The sequence below is a fragment of the Denticeps clupeoides genome, chromosome 11 (genome assembly GCF_900700375.1).
Source record: "Denticeps clupeoides chromosome 11, fDenClu1.1, whole genome shotgun sequence".
NCBI lineage: Eukaryota > Metazoa > Chordata > Actinopteri > Clupeiformes > Denticipitidae > Denticeps > Denticeps clupeoides.
Window position 1 is genome coordinate 16,214,652 of NC_041717.1, and position 26,832 is coordinate 16,241,483.

General features: G+C 44.0%; 1 protein-coding gene across 1 annotated transcript in view; it reads left to right on the forward strand.

Moving 5' to 3' along the window:
* tmem8b (transmembrane protein 8B) overlaps window positions 1–26,832 on the forward strand; it is an 87,555-nt gene that overhangs the window by 3,952 nt on the left and 56,771 nt on the right. Inside the window, exon 2 of the mRNA XM_028995757.1 lies at window positions 22,962–23,151. Within this exon, the coding sequence (XP_028851590.1) occupies window positions 22,962–23,151 (190 nt within the window). The remainder of the gene's footprint in view (window positions 1–22,961; window positions 23,152–26,832) is intronic.

Sequence of the window (26,832 nt, forward strand, 5' to 3'; positions counted from 1 at the left end):
ATGTTTCGAAATTAACGTTTAAAAATGATTCAGCAGTTGAATATTATGTGTAACATACGTGCCGCAGTGTTCATTCAGATGTCCTTTTGTTTACTGCAGTCCGGAATAATAACCGTGGGAGACCAAAAGGGGCGATGTATTAATGAGCCTTCACATGTGAAGGCTTGTGTTCGTACTGACTCTCATTTATTCCTATTTATAGACATTTACATTTAATATAACTCTGCACACAACACTAATAGTTGTATATTTAATTTTATTTACCTTTTTATTTGTATATATATTTGAAATCAAATTTGTTCTGCAAAAGTAATTAATTTAATTGAATTGAGGGTTTCAAGAGGTCTGCTACTGAAGTAATATTTGACTCTACACTGTATTTGTGCATTATATTTGTGCATTGTATAAAAAATTTGCCTTTTTTATTATATTGTGTTTGTTTGGACTTTAATATATGACCATAACACAAGTGTGTGGTAGCTTTAAAGTGTATTTTTGGTCAGTGTAGATCTGGGGCAGGTGTACCCATGGAGCATGAACTCTGCTGTGCTGCAGTTTGTGCTGCAGATGAAGTGGGGGACAGAGGGTGGGTGATGTGTCCCACAGTCACCAGGACATTGATGGAGTGCGGGATAGTGGATTCATAAGGCCTTATTAATCAAGACGCGTGAGTCATTACTCAAAAGAGGCACAGCGTGTGAGAGACGTGGGCAGGGAGAGACGAAGGTGCTGTCGGGAACTTATTCTTCCAGATCTAACTAGCAGCTTACTTATTTCCGAACCCCCTCTCACACACACACACACACACACACACACACACACACACACACACACACACACACACACACAAACAAATAAGCAGAGTGCATAGTTGTGCATAAAGCCTATATATAGTCTGTGTGTGGGAGGGCTGGGTGGAATTGGGCCAAATGCAGGCTGGAGCAGCAACACCGTGAGGTTTCAGTGTGTTAGTGATATTTAAATAGTCATCAAACAGACGCGACTGCAGTTCACCTGGGGAGGGATGCATGGCAACAGGCCTGTCACGCCCCAGTCTCAATCCAGTGGTCATACCGTGCTGAAGGAGGAGGCCTCGCCCATGGTATACCCAGCAGAGGAAGTCATTTCACGTGCCACACTGCAGCTCAGGACGTCTAATTTGGAATAATGGCTGCGTTCTGCTCTTCTGTCACAGGACCTGTGTAGGCAGCAGGAGGCTTTCTGGTGTCATGGCGACATTCGTGGCAGCACATTTCTCAGCTCCAGTTGAAAAGGCAGCACCTCTGATTTGATTTTTCCTGCTGCTGTGGAATTTGCTCTGAAAATATCATGCATGTACATACATTTACATTATTCATCAGGATCTGCACCAGATTCGTGTTCCGGTCCTCATCTGTGTTGTACATTTAAATAACTTCACATCACACACAAGCTGGTGTCCAACCACTGATTTCATTCCTTTTCTGGTCATGCGTTTCATGCCTCCCTCACAATTCACATCTGGTAGAAATGAGAAGCGATTGTCATGCAAGATGTTGAGGTCTTCAGCAGGAGATGCTCCCTGCTCTCACCTCTGTGTACAGCCACATGTCAGTTTATCATGTGGCGGCCCAATAAATGTAAGGCCTGATGAAAATTTCGATGGGAATCATATACATTTCACAGTATGGGTTACCGATAGGTGTGTTGCTTTATCAATAGATCTGTCAATATATATCAGTCTCATTGACATAATAAAATGATTAAAAAGATGAATAAGATGCTTTTGGAGACCACAAGGGGGCAATATATCAACAAACCCATGCAATGATATTTAATTTTTTACAGATAATTATATGATATACCAGGGTGAAAGAATACATTTTATATTATTATTATTATTATACATGATAAAATCCTAATGTATTTATTCTGGCTAGTTTTATGTTGGAGATCTTGTTATTAAAATAATGAATAACAATAATGAACACATTGGCCATCAGGTTCAGTCTGCCCCTCATAAAGCTGGTGAACCAGCAATCAACCGGATGTGCCAGGGTGGCCGCAATTATCCAAAAGCCCTCCCAGTGCCAAGGCCATGTGGCGAGGGCATCACTCACACGGCATATGGGCTCTATAGCCCTGAGGGGCGGAGCCCTGAGATGAGTCCTCCACTGCTGTGATCTTTCCTCATGGTCCCCAAACACACACACACTCACACACACAGTCAGAGCTGCAGCTCCCGCACAGTGACCACCTGCCAGAGGAGGAGAGCAGCCATACACTCTGCTTTTAAATTTTTGTCCAATCACTTTACTTTCTATTCAGTTAAAGCCAGACAGCCACTGAACCTATTCCTCAATTTCAAGGGGCTCATTTAATACGAAATGCTCCATAAGACCTGCTAATAATGGTAACTAAACTTTCACCTCCATTTTATATATGGCTTCATAGCCATACATTTTAAGCAATGCAGCTAATTACTAAGAATGTGCAATTGTGTATTATATAAATATGTGTTATATAAATTCAAATCAACATAAAAGGAGACTATGCTTATTATGGGCTATACACTCTTTTAAAGGGTGTGTAGCACCCAAAGGGCACTATTTTCGAACTGGCGCTAGGCACAAGGTTATCCTCTAAGCATGGGTCTCATTTGCTAGTGAGGTTAACCCTTTGGACACTAGTCACTTGATACAATGTTATAATTTAGACAATTTTTAAAAATCTTGTAAAATAGGTCAAGAATGTGCTTATGCCAAGAAAAGAGACCCATCTCTTTAGATTATGATTAGATCAGATTATTATAGTGATTAGATTATTAAAAGAATGCATGCGTCTCATGCCAACATAATAATGCCCAGTCATAATGCTGTCCGCATGACTAAGACATTAACGCAGAACCTCGTCCATTAGCCTGCCCTGGGTCCCAGTCATCAGAGGTGTTTGTAAGTATGCGCTGAAATCAAGAGTTTATGGTGCTGCTGCTGCATTCATGTCACATTTAAAGCCTATTTATTATTAGAAAGACAGGGAATTGCATTATGAATGTCTGCGAGCTTTGCTGCTGTTTCAGCCTAATCTGCTGCAGCCCCTGTCATATGTAAGTGGACTGAGCCAGCATGGTGCAATTTAATCATCGCAAGACAGAACTAAGAGAAATACGTTTTTATTTTCCTCCCCCCCTGGAGCGAACATGCTCCATTGAGACCGATTAAGCATTCATCTTCTCTCATTTACTTCCTTTACTCACTCTTATTTTTACTTTCATGATTGGGTTGTAGATGCCCTCTTTGCTGTAGGCAGAACAGGGAAAGGCTGGGGAACAATGTTGTTAGGATGGTTCATCCAACTTTTGAACGTCTTGAAGGAGGACATACCATAAACACAGAGCGGCAGAGCAAAGCTGAACTAGTGAACTTTTTTTTTTTTAGTTCTCTGTGATGCCCACACAGTTATCTTAGTGCCATTGTTCTTCTTATTACTGCTAATTATCATCACTGCACCAGAGCCCAATCTGCATACAGCGCTCGGGCCAACACCCCGACACAGGAAGCTGCCTTTGGCCTTAAGCGTTATCATGCCTCGACACACACACACACACACACACACACACGTCGCCTTCCTGACACATTCACGGCTCTAATGCGGGGGTCTGGGTTGGTTTTGAAGCCATCTTCCTGTCTGTGGGAGCGCGTGTTACAGAGCGGAGCTTTGATTAGCGTAAACACCGTGCTGAAATCTGACGGTTATAGGCCTACAGGAGCTTCCACTCCTGTTAGTCCAGATGCAGATTTTCCTGCCGCTTGGCAATACAGACTCTCTCGCACCTTGTGCAATCATCCTGGAATATTAAATCACAGATCATCATCAGTTTTTATTTTGTTAATCCGGGAGTTACAATTGTGTCACTGTTGAAACATGTTGTATTTGGTTATGAAGCACATTTAACAACTGGAGATGGTCTCAAGTGAATGTCTAGAGTCTAAAACAAGTAATTTAAGATGCAAATGAACAAAAAGAAGTTAATTGGACACATGGGGAAAGCCTGTGAATATTGACTGGGTTTAAAAGTGTCCGGGCAGCATGAAAAGTAAGGCTATTCCAAAAATGTGGGAGCATTTACAGTAAAACGTGGAACCCTGGCACAGGGTCAGATTACAGATACACAGCGCTGTATTGTCTCTATATAAAATGTAGCTTGTGGGTAAAATTCACTAATGTCACATCATCTCTCAGTCTTGACAGACAGAAGCCAATGAAACTGGTGTAATGTGGTTGCATTGTCCTACATTTTGACTTTTTTAACACATCTTGAAGATTATATGCCTTCAGTCCTCCGACGTGCTCACAGCTCGTGTCTGTCAGACCGTAATGATTTGCGTCTTTCTCGACATTTGTGCAGCAACTGGTCAGCTGTTTTCTTTCAGAGTAGGAGTTGTACACCGACAAGGACGTCGGCCCCCTCTCCTGATGGCGGTACGTGGCAGATGATGCAGTAAATGATTCATGCGCCATCTCGTTTTTGTGAGAGGAAGTTTCACCTGCCGAGGCATAACAGAAGGAAAAATAATTTATTCTTATTCCCCAAATCTTGCTTGTTGCTGCTGAGTTCCTGTGTGCAACATGAGTACTTTTATTTATTTATTTATTTTCTTCAGTTAAGTGCACTGCTTCAGCATCACAATTCATATACTTACATAACGCCTGATGACTTTATGAATTCCTTCTGCTGATCATGAAAATAATGTCGAATTCTGCTTACTGCTTATGTAACTGGTCATCCGTTAGGGAATATTAAAAAGCAGGATTCCATGTGATGTTTAACCAGAGGCCAAATGATCAGGTGTGGGTATTGAGTGGATTAGTTCACAGGGAGCAACAGGAATTCATGCTGCATCTTGCATGAAAGCATGCAGCAATTAAGCATTAATTAGGTTTGTGATTTGTATGCATTTGCATTTCAATATTAGGCTCGCACATTCATTACGATCAATTCACAAGCATACATTACATGACATGAGCCAGTCACATAGCTTTCTGCTGCTTTAAAGAATGTACTGAAGTATTAGATCAGGCTTCAGAGGGTCTCCACCCTTCTCCCTCCACATGAAGATGAATATTAAAGGCAAGGCTTTCATCTCCTTTATTCGAATTTCGCAAGATCAGCTGCAGTCAATCTGAAATTGGCTCTCAGTTTTCGCCCCACAGCTTCCGTCGGGCACAATATGCCTGGTGACGGAGACGCCACTTCATCCAGGGTGAGCAAATGTGCTGCTGGGGATAAGACCCTCAGGGTTTTTTTGGCGAGTTCCTTGATTAAGACAAGACCGTATGGTTGGATCTTAGAAGAAAGAAATATACCACATTCATTACAGTTTTTTAAACAGGGAATTTTAATCTACCCTGGTGAAATCTAGAGGTGTTAATATTTGATGTGACAATAAATATGCTGTAGAAAAAAGTATGCTTCGACTATTTAGACTTTGTGGATGTCTAACAAAGTGTATATGCTATGTTGTCAAACCTCAAACCTCTTTGCTTTTTACATTTATGCAACAACCTATTCTTGTTTTTCTGCAATTACTAATTATTTACAACTTGGATAAACTGAGGAACACCGTCACCGTCATGGTACCATGCAGCCTCCCCATGCTGACGCGCCAGGCTGCTTATTACAGCTTGCATGGTTTTCAGGTTTGTTTGAGAATATTCAGCAATGCTTCTTAATATGATCTTTTTATTCATGCCGCAGTATAATCATGATGAGGCTGGAGAGGTTGGCAGCTCATCTTTAAAGCCAGATTTAATGGTTTGTAAAATGTTTTACAATTTTGTCTTTCAATTCATTACATAAAAGGCTTTTCTCAAGGTTATGTGGCCGACATCCAGTTTTCTCAGCAGTTAAGCCATAACCGCTCCACATCATTACTTGTTTACACACTGGTGCATTTTTTTTTTGTTGGTGTCACGTCATATTGACCAGTCTAGTTCGATCTAGGTTCAAAGACTTGAGTCTAGCTGTTATAATCTTGATATATCTTGATAACTAAGATCTCAAAATGAAGAACATGGTAATTATGAAATCAGAGCCTTTCATTTGAGGATGCTGTAACTGATGCTAATGGTCACTCTAAACCACGAAGTGTTAAAATTCAGTCCCATAGGGACAAAGAGCAAAAACATGCTCACTTTCACTGTCACTTTTTATTTGCAGTATCTGATTCTTGACAGGATACTGTATGGAAATTATATTCTGAGGTTGACAGTCGGTTCAAACGTTTTAATAATGCATGAAAATGTAAAGAGCAGTATACTGTCAGAAAACAAAGTGACCTTATTCTACAAGCTTGTCATCGGGAAAGTACCCTTTGAGGCACTTTAAAGGTTTAGAACATATATATTTACCTGTTCGCGCTCAAAAAGATGTGCATAGGCACCTTAGGGTCCAATAAAAGACTTTGAGGGGTATGCTCTTGTAGGGTACTTTAGTTTTGTATTTTATGATTACTGATGGGTTAGTTTTAGAGAACTTTGCAGAGTGTGTTATGGGTTTTTAGATATATCTCTCCATCACATGGATCATCATCTGAAGTAACAGTGACAAATAGTGATGAGAAACTTACGACCCCTTTTACTGTTGTGTAAAAAATTTGTTACCCAAATCACAAATTTAATTATGTTTATAATATACATCTGAATGAATGACATCATTCACACACCTTACTTCCTCATTCTGGATTACTTAAACTTGTGCCAGTCACACGGACATCATTGAAGATGGTAGTAAGTGGCTTCTGTGACTTCTGGGACAGGACCTGTGTCTTCTGGTTCATAGGTGGATGAGTTACCCATTAGGCTACTACCACCTCGTCATCTTTCTTCTTTTATCTGTAAATCCTGAGTACAGCTTAGTGCCAGTTTGAAAATAGGGCCCCTAAATATCTCTTTAATGGTCGCTTCTGATTAAAACTTTATTCTTCTGCATTTAAAAGATTGTAGATTTAAACACTTGACAATTCAGGCTATAGATAATGGAGCGTTTATAAAACTTCCCCTTCACCACATAGATTCTCCCCATCCCTCCTATAAATACCTCACCACTTCTTCTACTGCGTTGGCATCTTGAATATTGATAATAATTGCGGCACTTGCTGTGTGAGTAATATCTCTGCAGTGGGCAGATTATGGGGCACAGTGACATTTAGTCATTTTCGGTTTGTCCTCATTTAAAAAAGTGCCGCCGCCCTGCCTTCAGGGAGCCTCTAAATTGGATTAGTTTATTTCGCATCTCACTCCACTGTTTTCCAAAGAAAGGTTGAATCCTGTCCCGGATTATCACTCATTGGATCTGACATGCCTCGCCCTTATTCGCGGGGACAAATGAAAGTGCTTTTCTGTGCTTCATCTCCATATCTTCCCACCAACAGTGCGCTGATAAACGGCAGCGCTAGCACTTCCTGGGAACGTGCCTCCGGACGCCTCCACCGGCAGCCGAGGGTTGTCAGTAGACGCCACCCAGATGCTGCTGGCCAGTCGAGCTCCTGCTCTGGTTGGGTGGCAGAGGACGTCTCATAACCTTGTGGTTGGGCTGGTCATTGAACAGGATATGTTTGGCAGCAGCCAAATTAAAACTCACTGCGCTGTAAACTTTATTTATGGAGCACTTGGTTAATATCAAATTTCCCCTTGGCTTTACACCTGCTTGGAGAGCACTTAGCAGCGGTGTCTCTGCGATGGGACCTCACAAATGTACAGGTGGTGATGAACGACTCTGCTGTAGAACGTAAAATACAACTCCACGTGTCTTAAAATAGCCCTGTCTTCAGGTGTGGCAGCTCATTATGGTTGAGATGCCTGGTCTTCTGTCTCCGGTTCCTGCATTCTCATGGAATGAGCATCTGGAGACAGGATCATAACAACTGCCAGAAGTCTCAGCCCATTTCTGCTCCAAAAGTACTTTTGAGCTCTTTTAAAAAAAAAAAAAAGTCAACCAGACAGGCGAGGAAACTCCTCTCCTCAAAACATCTCTTACATGTCTAGAGGGACCGAGCACGCTGGGCAGCATGCCCCCACTGTGTCTCACTTGTGGTCTTCAGAAGTTTCTTTTCTAAGTACTTGATAGTGCTTACATTGATAGTTGTGTGGCATGCAGTGCATGATGGGCATAAAAAGGTCACAGAAATGACAGAATATGGTGAAATACAAAGGGGCGTAGGGGGAAAACTCAAGGAAATCCAAAATGTCCAGGGTGCCAGTGGTGCCCTCTAGTGACAGGGGGTTGCTATGGCTGAGACACTACGCAAGTAATAGTGGTATAATGACCAAATCACCTAAATCAGAAGGTGCACACTCCCTTTGATCTAAACAAAATACTTTGGGGGTGATAATGCTATCATAATTTACCATAATCGACACCATGTACACAGCACCAAGTAGCAGTGAGAGTTTTTTTCTCAACATTTTATGCAATACTTATGCAGTATTATTTTGCGGAATGATGTGCGCTTTGGCATTGATTTGTAGCTTCATTTTAAAAGCACTCTCTAGTGGCCCAGTCACAGGTCTCGTGTTGGAAGAAAGCTTGTTGTCAGAACTGGCATCTCCCATCGTTCTACTTGGCCTCCATCCTCCGCATCAATGCTGCGCATGTTGCCATGCAACACAAAGCTGTGGAGGCGTGCTGCATATTGGAGGCCTTCAGGGACGGACACAACATAGTGTAAACTCTGAATGAGACTGAATGAGCCGTCCAGAGTGTCTGTCTCTGCAGCCCAATGCGGACGTGTTGCATTAAAGGCGTGACAAATGGACAATAATGAGGTCATAGCCAGTCACCCAATACCTCGCCACGGCCTACGCAGCACGCGCCGTACATGGAAATATTGTGTTTATTCATCAGGAGTTGGGTCTGAGGCAGCGTGACATTGATTTTTTCTGAGACAAGCAGTTCTGTGATCAGACGGACTGAGATGGAACGATCAAAACAATCAAACCGCGACAATATCCAGCCGACACAGACGAAACAGTGGCAGTACAGCGCTGAATAAACGAACAGAGCGGCAGAGGCGCATGAATCGGTGCTTTGATAAATGCTAATGAACTGCAACAAATTTACAAGTGTTCGGAAAAACGGGAAAAAAACGTTTCTTTTCATTTCCTCTTAATTCCCACTCAGACAGACAAAAGCAGCACGTATCTTAAGAGCAGGAAAAGAGGAAATTATACTGTCGCTTGAGGCTAACTGCATAATTAATAGATGTCAACAGCACATTTAAACCTGGTCAATGCTGAAATGATGAACGTTCCAATTATGATCCGGATCGTTTATGACCTATACTCACACGATGGATGTGGGCGGAGCGTCTTGCAAACAATTAAGCATTTCTGCATTTTGATTGGTTTCTAGAGCATTGAGTATAATAGTACTGTTCAAAGGATTATGGTAGTTAAAAAATGTCATCATTTTAATATAAATAAGAGTTTTGTCAGAAATGGCTGTCTGGAATATGGAACATAAACGGAATATCTGCATACATGTAGAGAGGAACTTTATCAGCAACAATTAGTCTTGAGTTCCAATGGATGCTGTCTGTCACTTTTAAAGGTTCATTAATTATTAGAAACCCGTTTAACAGTTGTCTGTTTGTAGTTGTACTGATTGACTGAAGAAGCAAAGAAAACTGGAAAACGCAAACATTTCTAAATGACTCTAATCTTTGAACGTTAGTGTAGGTAATTAAAATAAATGTGACATGACACGAGCTTCATTCTGATTGCTTTGACATGTGTGAACACAGATAGGAAACATGTCTGAGATCACTGTCAGCCTTTCTTGGCAGAAGGCCCTTGGTGCAGGATGTGGATGAGAGCAACTTCTCAGGCCTGGCTCATGATTGAGCGGAATCGCTGGGCGACCATGAGGATGGTGAAGGTTCTCAGGTGGTGCTAGATTGCCGGGGCCTCCGGCCCCCACGGCCCAGAGCGCAGCCCGCCTGCCAGGCACCGCAAGGGTCCCTGGAGATGCCTGCTTTCGCACATCTCCTTTCCAAACGGTTCCAGTATTTATCCTCACACACTGTCTGACCCAGTCTCTCCTCCATTTTCATCTGTTTGTAGCTATGAAGGAAGCTGGCAGCCTGTGAGGACGTGAGTGTCACCCTCCCCACAATGACATCTGTTCTCAGTGGAACCCCATTCCGGACCCTCATATTTTATATCTTGGAATGTGGCTTTTCTTCAGAAAATTGACATTTCCACACAGCAGACCACAGCGCTGCTATCTCTGTTCTGCAGCCGCTCCAGTCTCTCCCAGTGTCTCCCAGATCAGATATTCCCAGGTGGACCCTCAGTCCGGGAGCTGGAGAAATGAAAGTGGATTAGACCCGAGTGTTGATTCTGCTGCCATGGGACTCAAGACGATTACAGACCTCAGACGCCATCGTCACCCAAACCATGAGGGCCACATTCATTAGTGCACTCTGCTCCCATTTCCCTGAGTGGGTGGATATTGATCAGAGCAAGAGTGCTGGGGGGGGGGTGGGGCCAGGTACTGCAAGCCCTGCAGCCATAAATCATACGAACCTCCTCTTCATAACGCGTCATCTTCATCGCTACGGTTCACTGCGCTCTGGAGCTCCTCCTCCTCCAAGTCACCCCCAGTCCAGAGAGGCCGAATGAACAGACCTCGAACATAATGCAGGATTTCCACGTTCCTTCTGGGAGGATTATCAAACGAGTCTTTTGGTACTGTTTAAAAAACATGAAGCGCAGGGCTTTTGTGCACTAATCATGCATATGCATATGAATTAAATGATGAAATTATGCGTAAAACAATCACCCTACGAGCTGCCTGGTGGGACGTTCATTTCGAACATGGTGCTAGCCCACAAAAGAAAAAAAAAAAAATCAATTGCTTTTAAAAAGTCAATTTCAGTTTCATCCCAGGCTGTCACTGACTGAACGAGCACAGTCGTGGAGCTGCTCTTCTCCTTCTAGGAGAGGACTAGAAGAATTAAACGTTCTCGGCAGCAGCTGTTGTGTTGCGGAGCTCAGATTCCTTTCACTGCCCATTCGTATCTGTCCTCACTGCCTCATCCTGCTCCTGTCTGTACAGCACCTCCTATCGGATCTCTCATCTCATCTGTGGATGGACGTTGCATGTTTATACTGAGTGGCAATTAAACCACAATTGAGAATGTGGTGAAAATGTTAACCCTTTCGTTGCAAAGGGGTATTAACAGTGTATAAATAAAGATGGAGTGAAGATCAGCATCTGCACGGAAGCAGTTCAGGTGTCCGTAAGTGACATTGTGTGGGAAAACAGTTGAAAGAGAGTGGGTAGGGCTGGTCAAAGCTTTAATAATTGTGGGTATGCCCTGAGTGTCAGAGGTTCAGTAGTCTGACAACAAGTCTGTCGGCTGACACTGTCTCTGAGCCTGTATGTACAGTTCTAGAAGTTTGTCAGATGGCAGGAGCTGTGAATGGGACAGCTGGGATCAGAGTGGATCTGCTGTGTGTCCCAGCATTGGGGTCCTGCATCTCTGGCGGCTCAGTCCAGGTGCTGAGCTTCATTAATGCGGTAGCTGCACGGACCGAGAGTCTGGACCTGCCGGGACCGTCCCCAAGAACGTTAACAAGTTAACTACTTTCATTAAAACAATAAATAGTGGCAAACTGATTCACTCCGACCCGTTTGTGTTGTCCGCTCTTAATGAGCTCGTGCCACCGCGCTGATTAATAACAGATGCGCCGCTCGCCGCCACCAAAAATCAATGGGTGCCTTAAGAATATGTAGGACCATCCATCAGCACCGGGGGACACGGACGCGCAGAGGGCTGTTTGTGAGCAGCAGGGACGCCATCCATACACACTGTGGCGCGATAAGGGAATATGCAGACCTGTCACTGGGCCTTTCCCAATTTTAAATCAGCTTTCAGACCCCAAAATAAAAGGCTTCCCCACAAAAACGTGCTAGCATGCACCACAATAAAGGGATATTTTGCCTAATTTTATGTTGTACCTCAGCATAAATCTCCATCAACACAGATAGAGGATGTGAGACAAAAAAAGCTGCTGGTTTAAATGCATCTTTTTGTGATTCACTGCAGTAACCAAAAACATTGGCTGAATATTTTTTTTTTTTTTTTACTGTACTAAGGAGATTTTAATGTTATAATGTTTATAACATTAATTTATAACTTAGCCCCAAAGTTATAAATGCAACACACACAAACCCAGACACACACAGAGTACTCCAGGGTAATGGTCAATGACAGAATCATTTAATACTTGTCAGGGATAATGTAGTAATGGGGGACTAATGGTGGTCCCAGACCTCTGCAGGCGTTTGGTAATGGTGAAGCTGGACGGTCAAGCCCCACTGCAAGAGATGACCTCAGCCCCCTCCTGGCTAAAGACAGACGTTATTAAGTTGCCTGATGTGGGTTTGAATGAATGGCATGGGGCTTTTTTCTCACAATGATTAGATCAGCTCTTTACTTTCTGTCCTTCTGTGACCCTACTACACGAATCAGCTCTAATTTGAGCTCTGGCTGGCCTTTGACCCTATTTGTTCTAATTATTCTCCACATGCTAGAAGTCAATGACTCATTCTACACCTGTAAATTATTTTTGTGGATATCTGTGAAATCTATAGTTCTCTGTTCTGAGCAGGAATAACACTGAAGGCACCTTTTGTGCTGAGACACATCAGATCAGCTCCTAGACAGCAGCATATTTTGTTTGGATAAAAGATGTTGATTCATGTAATACTTGTTGAGTAATGCTTGTTGGTTTGCAAATGGTGGGAGATGATACCAAATTCCATCAGAGCAGCTCCATCACTCTCTGTCATGACAGTTTCGTGTTGGTCCTGTGTGATTATATTTCCTGATCATGTTCGCCTGTGATTGCCTGTATAAAGCTGCCCTGTTCATGTCCTCTAACCGTCGGGCCATGTATTAAACCCCTGTCTCGTGACGTTGTGCGCCTGCGTCCTTCTTTCTTGCCATGTCCCGCCATCGTGTCAGATTTACTGCCTCGCCATGTCACACCAGTGTGACACTCTCTTAAAGACTCATCTGTTCTGAGAGCATCTCCTCTCTTGTCTCCTAATACAGTAGCTCATTGCAACCAGCAAGCATTTTAAAACTTTGTACTCCAGTTATGTTTCCCATTGCCGAATGACTTCTCATCCAGTCATTGTACAAAATTTTGTAACCAACTGTTAATATCTACATTATGTTTTTTTTGTGCAAATGTTGTAGTCCTACTCCTGTGATCTAATCTCACTTGGGTTTCCATAGCATTTCTGCCGAAAGTAAGAAGCTGAAACCCACATCCGTGTGGCGCCACGCTGAATCACAGACCCTGGGTTATAAATATGCATCAGTTAGCTGTGGTGAGCCAGGTCAGCATTATAGGGATTAAATTCTTCAGGGTCCACATCATTGATAGTCACGCCCCTACACAGTCAGTGGCCTCATGCCATCAGCGTGTGGCCTGGAATGACAACAGAGCTGATGTCATCACAGCGGCTGCTCCGCCGTCCTCTTCTCTTCCCTTGCCAACACGTGGCAGAGCTTGGGACCGACATGCATCAGAGCGACCCAGTGAGGTCTGTGTGTCTGTCTGTCTGTTTATCTGCCAACCCCCGTCTCCCTCTCCCGCCCTCTCAGAGTGACAGTCACATAGGTAACGCGTAGCAGTATTCCCACTGCGCCCCACGTCATGGTGTCCTGGTTTTCTGTTTCCTGCCCTGGTTCTGTCTTTGTGCTGGAACAGATGAACAAGCGTCCTCCCGCTCACGCACACACATGCTGAACTGATGTGGCCAAGGTTAGGTGGTGTAGCATTGTGTGTGGGTGGTGTCTGGAAGGGCAAATTCAGACTCGGCTGCTGCTCCAGGAGGAACGCCTGTGTTACAGGTGAACCCACCCAACCTACACATTGTGCGCTAACTGCTTGGTATCCATGGTAACCATGGTTAAAAACATTTAATAAAGAAACTTCAGATAAGAAAAGTATATGACAGAAGCTTCTTAACTTCCCCAAATTTTTCAGAACAAAAGGTGATGCCATCTTACATTTGCAGCCTTTATAAAAAAATGCTAACACTGGTAGATGGTGATAGAGTTTTTTTTGTCAGTAGTCGAGTAGTCCAAGAGAGTAGAAGAACATTTACATTTACGGCATTTCCAGAGCGACTTACAATCAGTACTTACAGGGACAGTCTCCACCTGGAGACACTCAGGGTTAAGTGTCTTGCTCAGGTACACGATGGTTGTAAGTGGGGTTTGAACCTGGGTCTTCTGGTTCATAGGCGAGTGTGTTACCCACTAGGCTACTACCACCCCGTCTTACCAACATCAAAGCACAAAGACACCCTTCCTCTGCAGGAGTCATGAAAATGAGTTCATTCAATTTTCTGAGATAATTTTTTTATCTGAGGATGATTTTGGTTTTCTAAGGATGACCTTCTACTGAGAAGGTCCCCGCATAAACAGCTTCTCCAAGCTCGCCGGTGGGGTTGGGCACAGTGGGAGCTGTGAAGAGCCCTGCAGCGCGTCAGCGTGTGTTTGCGCTTGCATGCATTTCTGCACTTTCAATTTGTCCAGTTGGGGCTTAGTGGTGTCTACCTCTGTAGCACAGGAGGTCCATGAAAATCCATGTTGGATCTATCTGGATAAGAGCTGGATCCAGCCCTGCCAACCCGCACCTGAGAAGCCTCTCACCTGTGAACCTGGCTGTATTTTAGAACATTTTTAATATCAAATTTCAATGTTTTTCTGTTATTTATATAAACAATTCTAACAACCCTATATCTGAAATAATTATAGGGTGAGATTAACATGTGACAGTGCATTTCTTGGTGCCAGTCCCAAGCCCAGGTTAACGGTGGAGGGTTGTGTCAGGGAGGGAATCTGGCCAGATCCGTTGATCCGCTAACCCCTAACAGGAGCAGCCAAAGGAAGATGAAACTAGCAATTCAAAACATTAAAATGGCACAGGATACATACAACATTACTAATTTATGGAAATATATATAATTACATACATACAACAGCAATATATACACAAAATACATACATAAATTAAACTGGCATTTGTCATATAGAGTAGGGGGTTGCTCTGTCAAACGGTGGGGGTGAAGTGAAAGTGAAGTGATTTTCAAGTGACACAACGAAATGTGTCCTCTGCTTTTGACTATCACCCTTGGTGAGCAGTGGGCTGCCGTGAAAGGCGCCCGGGGAGCAGTGTGTGGGGACGGTGCTTTGCTCAGTGGCACCTCAGTGGTTCGGGATTTGAACCGAAAACCGGATCCACTTCCTTTTCGCGCTAGGCCACCACTGCCCCCATTGTGCTGGAATCAGCCCAACCCCTGTATACAAATCTAATGACTCTATTTCAATGACTCTATTTTCAATGACTCTATTTCAATCTATTTCAGATTTTCATCAGCCTCAGGGATTTTCTTTAACTTTAATGACAACAGCATATTGGAAGGTTTAGGTTTTTGAGTAAATTGGCAAGTGTCTCTCTCTCTCTCTCTCTCTCTCTCTCTATAAAAGCCATATATATATATATATATATATATACATATATATGTGTGTGTGTGTGTGTGTGTGTGTGTGTGTGTGTGTATATATATATATATATATATATATAAATCTGAAATCCAGAGATGATTCAAACACTACTAATGATAGATAAAAAAAAGGATTCACAAAAAACATGTTTAGGGTTGTAGACATTAAACGTTTGTTCATTTTTAGCTTTAAGTTCTGTCCCTTAAAATCTTCCTTATCAGCTTTCAGAAATGGTCAGGACTGACTTATCTTTCGCTTCACTTTTTGCAACAGGAAAACTTGCCCTTCTAATAGTCTGAGCACTGATTGTGTCTGACGGGGCTGGCTGAGAATTATTTCAGCGGAGAAAAGCCTGAATCAACACTTTGCAACAGTGTGGGTGTGTGAGAGTGTGTGTGTGTGTGTGTGTGTGTGTGTGTTGCAGATAGGATGTGCTGCAAGCAACAATGACTGCGGTGTCCAGATGTCTCAGACATGCAATTAAAGAGTTTGATTGCCTCTCCCTCCACAGACTCCAAATGGCAACTTGTGAGTCATATTTTGATGTGCGTGGGTTCTGGACACCCGCCGCACGGCATGAAGCCGTGTCAGCTTTGATGAGCGTGTCTGTGCAGAGGCCTGGACGTGAATGTATTTATGTGAGGCCGGAATGTGCTTCTGGATGCATGAGACGTGCATTTAGAGACGGGGCTTTCAGGCCGCGCATTTCCACTTGCATCAATTATGCACCAGACGGCGGGAGAGACGGCAGGTAGGAAGCGGACCGTCTGGAGGACCTGGTCCAGTGAGGAGTTGAAGAGCTAAAAAAACAGCCATGTTCTGCTGGGTGAATTTCAGTCCGGCGTGGATGAGTGCCAGTTCCTGCTGTTGTTGGACTACAGGCAACACTTTTTACAAAGGGCAGCATGACCCGGTCCAGCTGAGAACATCTCGCCCGCAGCCTCACTCACCTGGGTTCCTGTTAGCATCAGACTGTTTTTCACCAGATCTTTCTCCGAGGAGCCAGGGCAGGACAAATGTTCCGGAGGGCGGGGCTTACGTTCTAATATTTGAAAACTCACATCTGCTTTAACTTGCATGGGTATGGATCTTATTTTTTTTGTTAAATTTACACAGTAACATTTAATCTATTCTTTATTCCAAATGCAATGGTTTTGAAATTTTATGTTCAATCATGAATTTGGGTGGCTTGATCAATTATGGAAGAAATTATGTATTTTTTTCCACTGTTTTCTCCATTATCCCTTCCTGATATCTCAGGATCAAGACAAGACTTTAATTTAAGCATTTTGGAATTTGCGCAGATAGCTCCAATTTGTGCATGAAATGCAACATAGTTAGCAATATAATGCATCTATAATATATGGCTTGATATTCTGTATGTTTCCTGCAAAGTTCTCTGAAAGATCTGTCACTTTTCTGAATGTCATATAAAAACTATAAAATGGAAATGGGTTCACGATAAGTATTTTGACATTTACTGAAATTATTTTTTAGAAATGGCACGCTGTTGTAGGAACAGTGCAGATCTGGGGTTAAAAGAATCAGCAATAGAGTGAACCTTATCGTGTTGGTGCTGTGCTGGTCCTTTAGAATGCAGGGCTCCAGACTAACTTTTTGCACTGGTGCACCAAATTTTCAACAGCATCACATTTAGCACGGCAGTTGTACAGGTTCACTCGTTGCAGGGAGTTGGGAAAATGGGAGTTGGGAAAAGGAAGTATGAGTGCTGCTGCTGTATGAGAGTTAAATTAAAAGAAAATCAAAGTGTTTTAAAGTGTTTTAAGGGCTTGAACTTGATTATCACCTTGGCCTGATGACCTGTTGCTGAAAGGCACTTAACAATGCATTTGTGTTTTTTCACTGTTTAATTTCCAGCATTTTACTCAGGCAGATGAGAGTTTTGAATAGTGGATGCTGAGGCTGTGAAACAGAGACTATATTCCGGTTGCTCTGGCAACTAATGGTATGGAAACGTGGTGTGGAAAAAAAACTCTGGGATGTGACATAGTATACTCTGTGTTGCTGGTGCTCTGTGGTCCTGGATCGGGACCACGTCAACCTATCAGCTGTTCCTATGGTGGAAGTGTTGTGTTTCCCTATTGCTATTATGGGCGCAGTGCAAAATTCCAAATGGGATTTTTTTTTATTCAACAATTAAACTTCTACCTCAAAAACCCACTTTAATAAACCCATGGTTCATACCCAAATCAATGTGAAAGTTTTATTCGGGTGGACATAGCATCAGGTGCAGCACGGTGTGTGTAAATATGATGCCGACGCTGGAAACGGCGGGGCGGAACTGTACGTTTAATGCGAGCGCCTACCCTCTCTGCTGCTCATTACCGCCCATCTCCTGTCTGCCAGCACGTGTTGGACCTTGCCGTCCTCACGCTAGAAGAATCCTGTATTCCATAATACCGGGGAAAAACCGGCAGCTTATTCCGCTTGTATTCCGCACTCAGGGGCGTTGCGTCCAGGTAATGATTTCACCGCAGGAGATTACACCTGTCTTCCGTTGTTGCTGTCTCAGGGAGCATCGCTTTGAAGGCTGTAATCCTGGGATTTGGCTCCGGTTGGGGATGAATCTGCAGAGCCGGCGCCGGAGTTGACCCACCCACCGCTCAGGGCGGCTGCCAGGCCACCGTCACACGAAACGCGCGTGCATGAACAAATAAACCCACACACAGACACATAGTGGTGTGGAACTACATGGATAAAACCAGCTACACCAAACCATTGGGTCAGTCCCACAGACAGAGGGGTTGCAGTGAGACACTTCCTGACCCTCAGCGGCCAGGCGATTTTCCAGCACGTTCTGCACCCACTCTTTCATTACAGGCTGTCCTCCTGGGAATATTCTCTCTTCAACGAGCTTTTACAAGGGTCATGTGGGTCACGCTGCATTAATAGAACCACCGTGCTGAAAGGTAAAATTGGAAGGAGCCCATAAAGTGGGAGAGGGGCAGACAAATGTCGGTTTCATGAGTAAACGCTGATGAAGTGTCTAATCTTTGTTGCTGGAATTTAAAGGTGCCGCATTTGGCGTTCCAGTTCCAGAGACACGCCTGTGGCTGCCTGATGTCTAATGAGTCGGGAGCCCAAGAAGGGGAATTAGCTCTCAGATGGGCAGTCATACGTCACGGAAGCGGCAATAGCACCAGCACCTGACAGCTGGATTTCTGCCATCTGTTAAAGTTACGGCAAGAGAAAAATATAATCCCGTTATGCGAAGTATAAATGACACACAGCGCTGAATCTCAGTACCCGGTCTGCTTAACAGGAAGAACTGGACCGTGACTGTAGCAGCAGTGCTTGATAGCAATTTAGCATCGACATAATGCACAATGTTACTGGGATATTGGAGCATCACACCTGGCACAGAGCGCAAATTATTTAAAGTTTATTCGGTTGCTATAGCTATACGTTTTGACCGACTTGCAAACTCTCTTCCAACATCCCTTTTCACACTTCGTACAATAGCATCTGTTCCTTTTCTCTTCTAACGTCTTTCCTGCTTTTCCCACTCGGTATTCTACATTAGCCTGGCTAACTAACAAGTGTACATTTTTGGAACGGAAGGGAACGTTTACATTGGCGCGATGGGCAGAAACGTGGGCTGCACATGAAGCGCATCAGACTCAGGGCCTCATTAGGCAACAGGATAGTGCCTGCTGCAATCAGAAAGCACTAAATGAAAGTGTGGAGCAAGTCCTGCCCTTGTAGGCGTGCGGGGGGTTGTGGGAGTTTTTTTTTTTTTTTTTTGTATATCGCTCACTGTCACTCATTCAATCAGTGTCACCCAGGCCCCCCACTCCCTCACTCAGTGTCACTCACTCGCTCAGTTTTCCTGCTAGAAGTGGAGCACGCGGTGGGGTGGATTGTCTTTCCCGTGGAGGAGTTATGCAGCTGTAATTCCATCATCCATACGTCACAGATCGTCCCATCACCTTCAGCCTCCTCCCTGTAGCACTTCAGCATTTCATAATCGCTGATCTCTGTACAGCTCTGCGTTTTTTTTTACCTGTCTGAGAGGTAATATTTGTAATGTACTCTCTGAACACTGTTTTCCAGGCAGTTAGTAGGAGTTAAATGATGTTAAACAGGGCAGAGTATGCCACATCCATCATACATGCTTCTCCGACCCGTTTCTCTGTGTCTTAGATCCACAGTCTGTACGACAGCACAAACCCCCCCAGAGAAACTGAAACGCGGAACAGGAGAAAAGCTTCTGAGTGCAACGGAGGGAGGAAGGAAGACCTTGACGTCATCAATTATTGATCTGCCATCAATGCAGGAGCCAGAACGAGAATACGCAAAAAAAAAACAGTGATATCAATTTTAATGCACTTCAGTCTCACGCCGAGACTCGGAAATGAAGGAAAGTTCAGAAGCATTCGGCATTCAACTCTGTTTGGGTGCGAGATATTGACGTGAAAGGTAGTAAAAAGGCCAGTGATTCATGGTCTGCTGAGGGGATAAAAACGTCCGGCGTCGGCCATCTTGTCCTCTGCAGAAGCTCCCTCTCTCCTTGCTTCCATCTAATTAAAGTGCCTGTAGCTCCCACCGCTGATTGGCTGTCCTCCTCTCTGTCTCGCACTTTTGATTAAACAGGAGGATGGAGGTAATGACGGGCTGCCGGAGCGGCTGCGCATGGGGGGGTGTGAGGTGCATTATGGGAGCAGTAAATGCCCGGCCTGGAGATCATGCCGTGTACATTTCATCTATATTAATGAGGGACAGTTTTATTGCACACACGCAGTGATTGAATATTAATGCCGTAAATGGAGCGGCTCGGCTGAAGATATTTATTTATTAACAATTATCCATCTGAGAGGGCAGGCTACATCAATAATAAACTGCGTTTGAAGTAGGTCAATGGCTGAGCTGAAGTTCACTTCTGCTGCCCGCTGCCTCCAGGTTGGACCACAGTTTCATCATCAAAAGCACTTTTCAGAGGTGGCTGTCAATGAAGTTGCTTCTGTCACATTTGGCATATTTGATTCACGATCTGCTGCTTGCACATTTTGTTCAGTGTAAAAGTATTTTACAGAACCTGTACTATCTGATCTTGTCAAAACTTCTTCCTATGTGTGTGTGTCTTCTCATCTGACACCTGAGTTGTGGTTGTGCCAGTTTCACTCATGAAACTCATGGCATTTATCAGACGTCCTTATCCAGAGCAACGTAAAATCTGTAGTTGCAGGGACAGGCCCCCTGTAGACACTCAGGGTTAAGTGTCTTGTTCAGGTAGTTACTACACAATGGTAGTAAGTGGGGTTTGATCCTGGGTCTTCTGGTTCATTGTGTGTTACCCAATAGGCTACTACCTCCTACAAACACTTTACCAGTATGGTGGGTGTAGATGTAACAGTAAAAAAATTAATTTGAGGACATTTACTGATCCATTTTCATGATCATTGTAAAGGACAAAGTACACTACGGGCCAAAAGTTTGGACACACCTTCTCATTCAATGTGTGAACACATGTGGAGTTATGTACTTAACAAAAAAGGGGAAATAACAGAAAACATGTTTTATATTCTAGTTTCTTTGCTCTGATTACTGCTTTGCACACTCTTGGCATTCTCTCGATGAGCTTCAAGAGGTCGTCACCTGAAATGCTTCTCCAACAGTCTTGAAGGAGTTCCCAGAGGTGTTTAGCACTTGTTGGCCCCTTTGCCTTCACTCTGCGGTCCAGCTCACCCCAAACCATCTCGATTGGGTTCAGGTCCAGTGACTGTGGAGACCAGGTCTCCACTTTTTGTTAAGTACATAACTCCACATGTGTTCATTCATAGTTTTGATGCCTTCAGTGAGAATCTACCAACGTAAATGGTCATGAAATTGTAGGTGCGTTTCAATTTGGGGACTGAATATGTCACAAGCAGGATACGTGCCACGGAAGATCCTTTAAACGCATCTTTCTTTTTCCAGGGCCGAATAGAGGGCCAACATGTGGATAGGGTGACCATATTTAAGCTTGTGGAAAAAAAAGCTTGTGTGGGTGGTAGCTAGTGATGCTGCTAGTGTAGGATGCCCATGAAATAAAACACAGAGCAATTCTAAAAACCCGACTGGGCGCGTATTCCAGGTCACCCTAGTATAGAGGCTGCAGTTCAAACCTCGACTGCGAAGACTAATTACAGTATGTTGTGAAAAAAAACATTTTGTTCCTTTTTTCGGCTTTTTCTGAGATTTTCCCCGTTGTTTCCAGTCCCTGAGCAGGGATGTATTTGTAGAGAACATTTGGAACAGGCATGAGCATGCTCTGCTCATGTCTGGGTTTTCGGGTTGTGCTGGGGGACGAGCAGCGTTGGCATGACGTGCCTCGCCTGTCTGCACTAACTGACGACGTGCTCTCCAGCGCCGTACCTCAGAGAGTCCATCAGCTTAATAAAAGTGTCAGGCTGCTGATTTGTTATGTCTGTAAATAAAGGAGGCGAGGCGGGTGCTGGAGCTGACACGTGCCCCCCCCCCCCCCTTCCACCAGCCGGGCGTGGATCGTGGGCCACTGAGCTGATGATCAGAGCGAGGGATGTCAGGACTTGTCAGATCTCTGGAGGTTTGGATCGGGCAGCCTGGTGTCAGCCTCTGCGGTGCTGCAGCGTGCCAGCGGTAGGCGGCGGAGGGGGACAATTGCGATGACAATTTGCAGATGGAGGGTGTGCGTTTGTTTGATGGTGAAATCCAGGGAACCCTTCTTTTAGCCTCCAGTCAAAGCTTTGAGTTCCTCGTCCGTCCGAGTGCCGCCTGAGGAAAGTCGTGGCGCATGAACACTATTCTGCCCAATTAACCTCCATCTACTCACAATGGGCATGAACACGCCTCAGTTCAGCCTACAGAACACGGGCTGGAAAGGTTAAAACCCTGGAGAGCCTCTAAGACCCAGGATTTTAGTTTTTATGAGCACCAGACAAGAGCTGTTAACAAACGGACGGCATAAGGAGGGAGGTCATTAGCAATAGCTTCCGTTGCCCTTGGGAATCTCCTCCCCTTGCGTATCAGGGAATCCATGATCGGGATAAATCAGAGGTCAGGCGAAGGGGCCACAAATGCATCCATCTTCAAATTACGTACATCGGTGGTGTGGATGGCGGTGCCACAGGAAACTGCGACTCATTATGGCAGATTGCGCAAGTTGTTATTTTTGGCTGGCACTGGAGCTCCGGAGGGGAATTAATTCTGGATAGAGCCCAGATTTGAATGAAAGCCAAGGCGGCCTGACCCGACTGATATGTGATTAAATCAGTAAAGGTCTCAGGCGGAAGGTCACCCAAACCGCATTAGCACCGATTTCCGCCATCCCCCTACACCACACCCCCTTTTAGCCGGAGAAATAAAAGTCGTCTTTCATCCAACTAATTTTCTCCTTGTTCCACTCCCCAGATTGCCTGTTTGTGACAGATTACTTCACCCGGACGCCACGCAAGCTGAACGCCTTCCGCTCATTTGCCAGCGTTGAGCTGTTCCACTTCAACGTGCCTGATGACACCGTGGTGGCCGTCTGGAACCTCATCACCTTCAAGGAGCAGGGGGGCACATTCGGGGACAGCTGTCCGGACCGCAATGTGACTGTGTGAGTGCACAGTGAATTTTAAAGGTTGCTATGCACTTTACTTGGACCTTGCACGAGTAAAGTTCTCACAGTGACTGTCTAGGCTAATGCTGCACTTAATGTACTTTTATGTATTTGAAACTAAGTCAGGCAAATAGGACCCTTCTATTTGCCTGCCTTATTTTTAAATAACATAATTCAAATGTGTGGAAATAGGTGTCATATCTGAATTAAGTGAACCCCAACAAATAAATTTTTTGAGTGTAGATAGATAGTTGAAGTTCGAGTAAATGACTTTAATGAATTGGCATACAGTACAGGCCAAAAGTTTGGACACACCTTCTCATTCAATGTGTTTTCTTTATTTTCATGATCATTTACATTAGTAGATTCTCACTGAAGGCATCAAAACTATGAATGAACACATGTGGAGTTATGTACTTAACAAAAAAGGTGAAATAACTGAAAACATGTTTTATATTCTAGTTTCTTTGCTCTGATTACTGCTTTGCACACTCTTGGCATTCTCTCGATGAGCTTCAAGAGGTCGTCACCTGAAATGCTTCTCCAACAGTCTTGAAGGAGTTCCCAGAGGTGTTTAGCACTTGTTGGCCCCTTTGCCTTCACTCTGCGGTCCAGTTCACCCCAAACCATCTCGATTGGGTTCAGGTCCGGTGACTGTGGAGGTCAGGTCTCCACTTTTTGTTAAGTACATAACTCCACATGTGTTCATTCATAGTTTTGATGTCTTCATGAGAATCTACCAATGTAAATGGTCATGAATATAAAGACATTGAATGAGAAGCTGTGTCCAAACGTTTGGTCTGTACTGTATATCTAAACTCGTTAAACGTGGCTGTTTTTGTGTGTTTACTGTGTACAATGACATCTTCAGGAATAATGTGAAATCAAGGTTAACAGTCTATTGCTATTACCAAGTGTCATGTTATTAGTTTTTTCCTAGTCAGACATTGGAAATTCAGAATTCTCAAGCTACATAATCTGCAATCGATGCGTACTTGGAATTTGCTGCTCATTAACCCCAAGATAGTTTATCAACTCTGACTTCCGCATTTTACGTCGTTAACAAAAGTGCTTACTCAGCTTACACGGTAAACAGCCCTTCTACTTTTAATGAGTTTTAATGTACGGCAGTTCATTACGGCCATTAGCTGTGCTTGAACATGGATTAACGTGGATTAATGGTCACGAGTCACTTCAGCTCTTACTACTTAGCAGCAGTTAACACTGCTGTTAACTCAACGTCCTTTCTAGCGTAATGCAAATTTATAAACATATAAAAATAGCAGTTGTGCCAGCCGTGCAAATCTTCCCACTTTGTTCATTAAAGGTGAGACCATTGTTACCAACTGTCTCCAGCATGAAGGTCACCAAAAACGTGCCAGATGACATAATGCGCTAATTTGCATAGCCAAGAATTTGGCCGGTAGCGGTGTCATCCATTCTCCCAGATATAGCTTTGTTGCAAGGTTGGGGGGGGGGGTTGGGGCTTTTATGGTCTTTAGTTCAATGTACAAAATGCACCCTTGAAGTTGAGACCATTAGTACGGTGGTGTTTGATTTATCACCGGCTGCTTTATGTACAGAGTTACATTAAGTGCAGAGGTTTGCGCGTGCGGCTCTGATTAGGTAAGTGCCACATGCCGCCATTAAGTTTTATTTGGGTGTAAATATTGTAGGTGGTGCGGCCCAGATGTGTCTTTCCCTCCATTTGTTTCGTATCATCTTTAATGATCTGGCATTGATTCACCGGCGGTGTTGGGAGCCTCTGTAACGGAAATGCAGATGCAGGTCCCTCACCGCCATTAAATTTCCATCACGCCGGCGCCTCTGCGCCTCCTGCTCCGACTCCAACGTGCCGGTCGGAGCGAAATTATGTACAGCCGTCTCTCATGTTCGATTTTATGACAGGAGAGGGAACGTGTCCTTGAGAAACCGTGAGAGGCCACCTCCGAGGCGGTGACAGAGAGGAAATTCGGAGTGATTGGTGAGATGCCTTCACGCCTTTCATTAATAATGGGCACAGCAATGATGTGGCTTGCGCGCCGTTCCGATGGTGACCTTAAAATCAGAGGGAGGTTAAGGATACACCCCTTCTGCTCCAGCCTCGCCTCTCAGGACTAAAATGAAAAAGCAACACCGGCAGCAGAATCGGAAATCTCCAGAGAACCGGGGCAGGGGGCGGGTAGCTCATACTCCCATTCTAAAACGTAATGAGGAAAACGTGGGACTTCATTGACAATGGGAGATGACTGGCCCTCGGCCTGAATGTCAAATGAGCTCAGCACTTGGAGTAACGTGCCTCTGGTGGCAGAGGAAATGAAACTGCATACAGCAGGTGATTAACCGACCCTGGAGCCGCTGTGGCGCCGTAAACGCACGGATTCAGCGAAGCCTGGATTTATATTGCCGCATATACTGATTTACGTTTTTATTGTAATGTTGGGAGAGTCTTTGTGAGCAAAGACCCACTGATGCCGTGAGATTAGCGCCGCAGCAGAGAGCTCAGTAGACAAGAACCTATAGATTTTGTAGAGCATCGGAAAGCAATGTGTCCTTGGCTCATGGGCAACGGAGCCGGAACCGAGCAACAAGCTGATAATTAGAGTGCCTCTGAAAGGTCGAGTCCCCATTGCCGCCCCTCTACGTCAGCAATGATAACAAGTGGCATCAGAAAAGGGAGGATCTTGTACGTTGGGCAGAATTGATCTGTTCGGTCCCTGTCATCAGATATCGTTGTGGTGGCAGTGCAGTGAGATGGAGGCCAGCGCTGCACTAAGAGGGAGGCCCAGTGGTGGAGAACGCGCCACGTGCCACTGCTCCCTAGATCAATAGTGCACTGGTGGTCACCACGGCGACTCTCATTAGAGACAATACAAACCAGGAAGCCAAAGCCCTTTTATTGCTCTCAAGGCCTCAGCTTGAGTCAACAAGACAGTCCAGGTCACCTCCAGACGCAATATCCACTTCAAACCAGAGAGATAAAAAAATGCTGCAGTGACTGTCAGAGAGTAAAAATGTAATAATTCTGTTAAACATAAATCATCAGATTATATATTATTGTTAATAATAATTATTATTACTCTCAATGCATATTATTTCACAATTCTGTATAAATCTGTGTAAATATAAATGATTATTGTTAATGGCAACTATCACCTAATCACACATTTCCTCTAAAGCACATGGTTTTAATGAACTGGATACTCAGAGGAAATTATTTATGTATTTATAGATTATGAACTTCGGGGAGGATTCTAAATTAGAGGCTTAAGCTCATTTAAAAGCTGCTTTTGATTGCTTCTTTAAAATAGAAACAAACACAATTCACATCAGAACAAACAAGAACAAAGTCATTTCCATAAATAACCTAAAGAGAGCTGAAGAAAGCTTTACGTTCAGTATATATAGGAAAATGTTTGGTGCATTATGATGTTTTTTGACACAAAAATCTGAGGTGCCAGATGATTGACAGCTATTTCCCATTATTTCACATTTATTTTTTTTTATAAATCCTGCTTTTACCTTTGACCTAGGTGCAGCACTAGTATGACAGTGGTGACCATAGTATCATCAGCTTGCACGGCGTGGCTTACTGACCTTTCTGGTTCCTGTCTGCGCTGTTGCAGAGGACACCGTTAATTGGAGTGTAGCCCTTATTGCCGTGCTGTTCTATGTGAG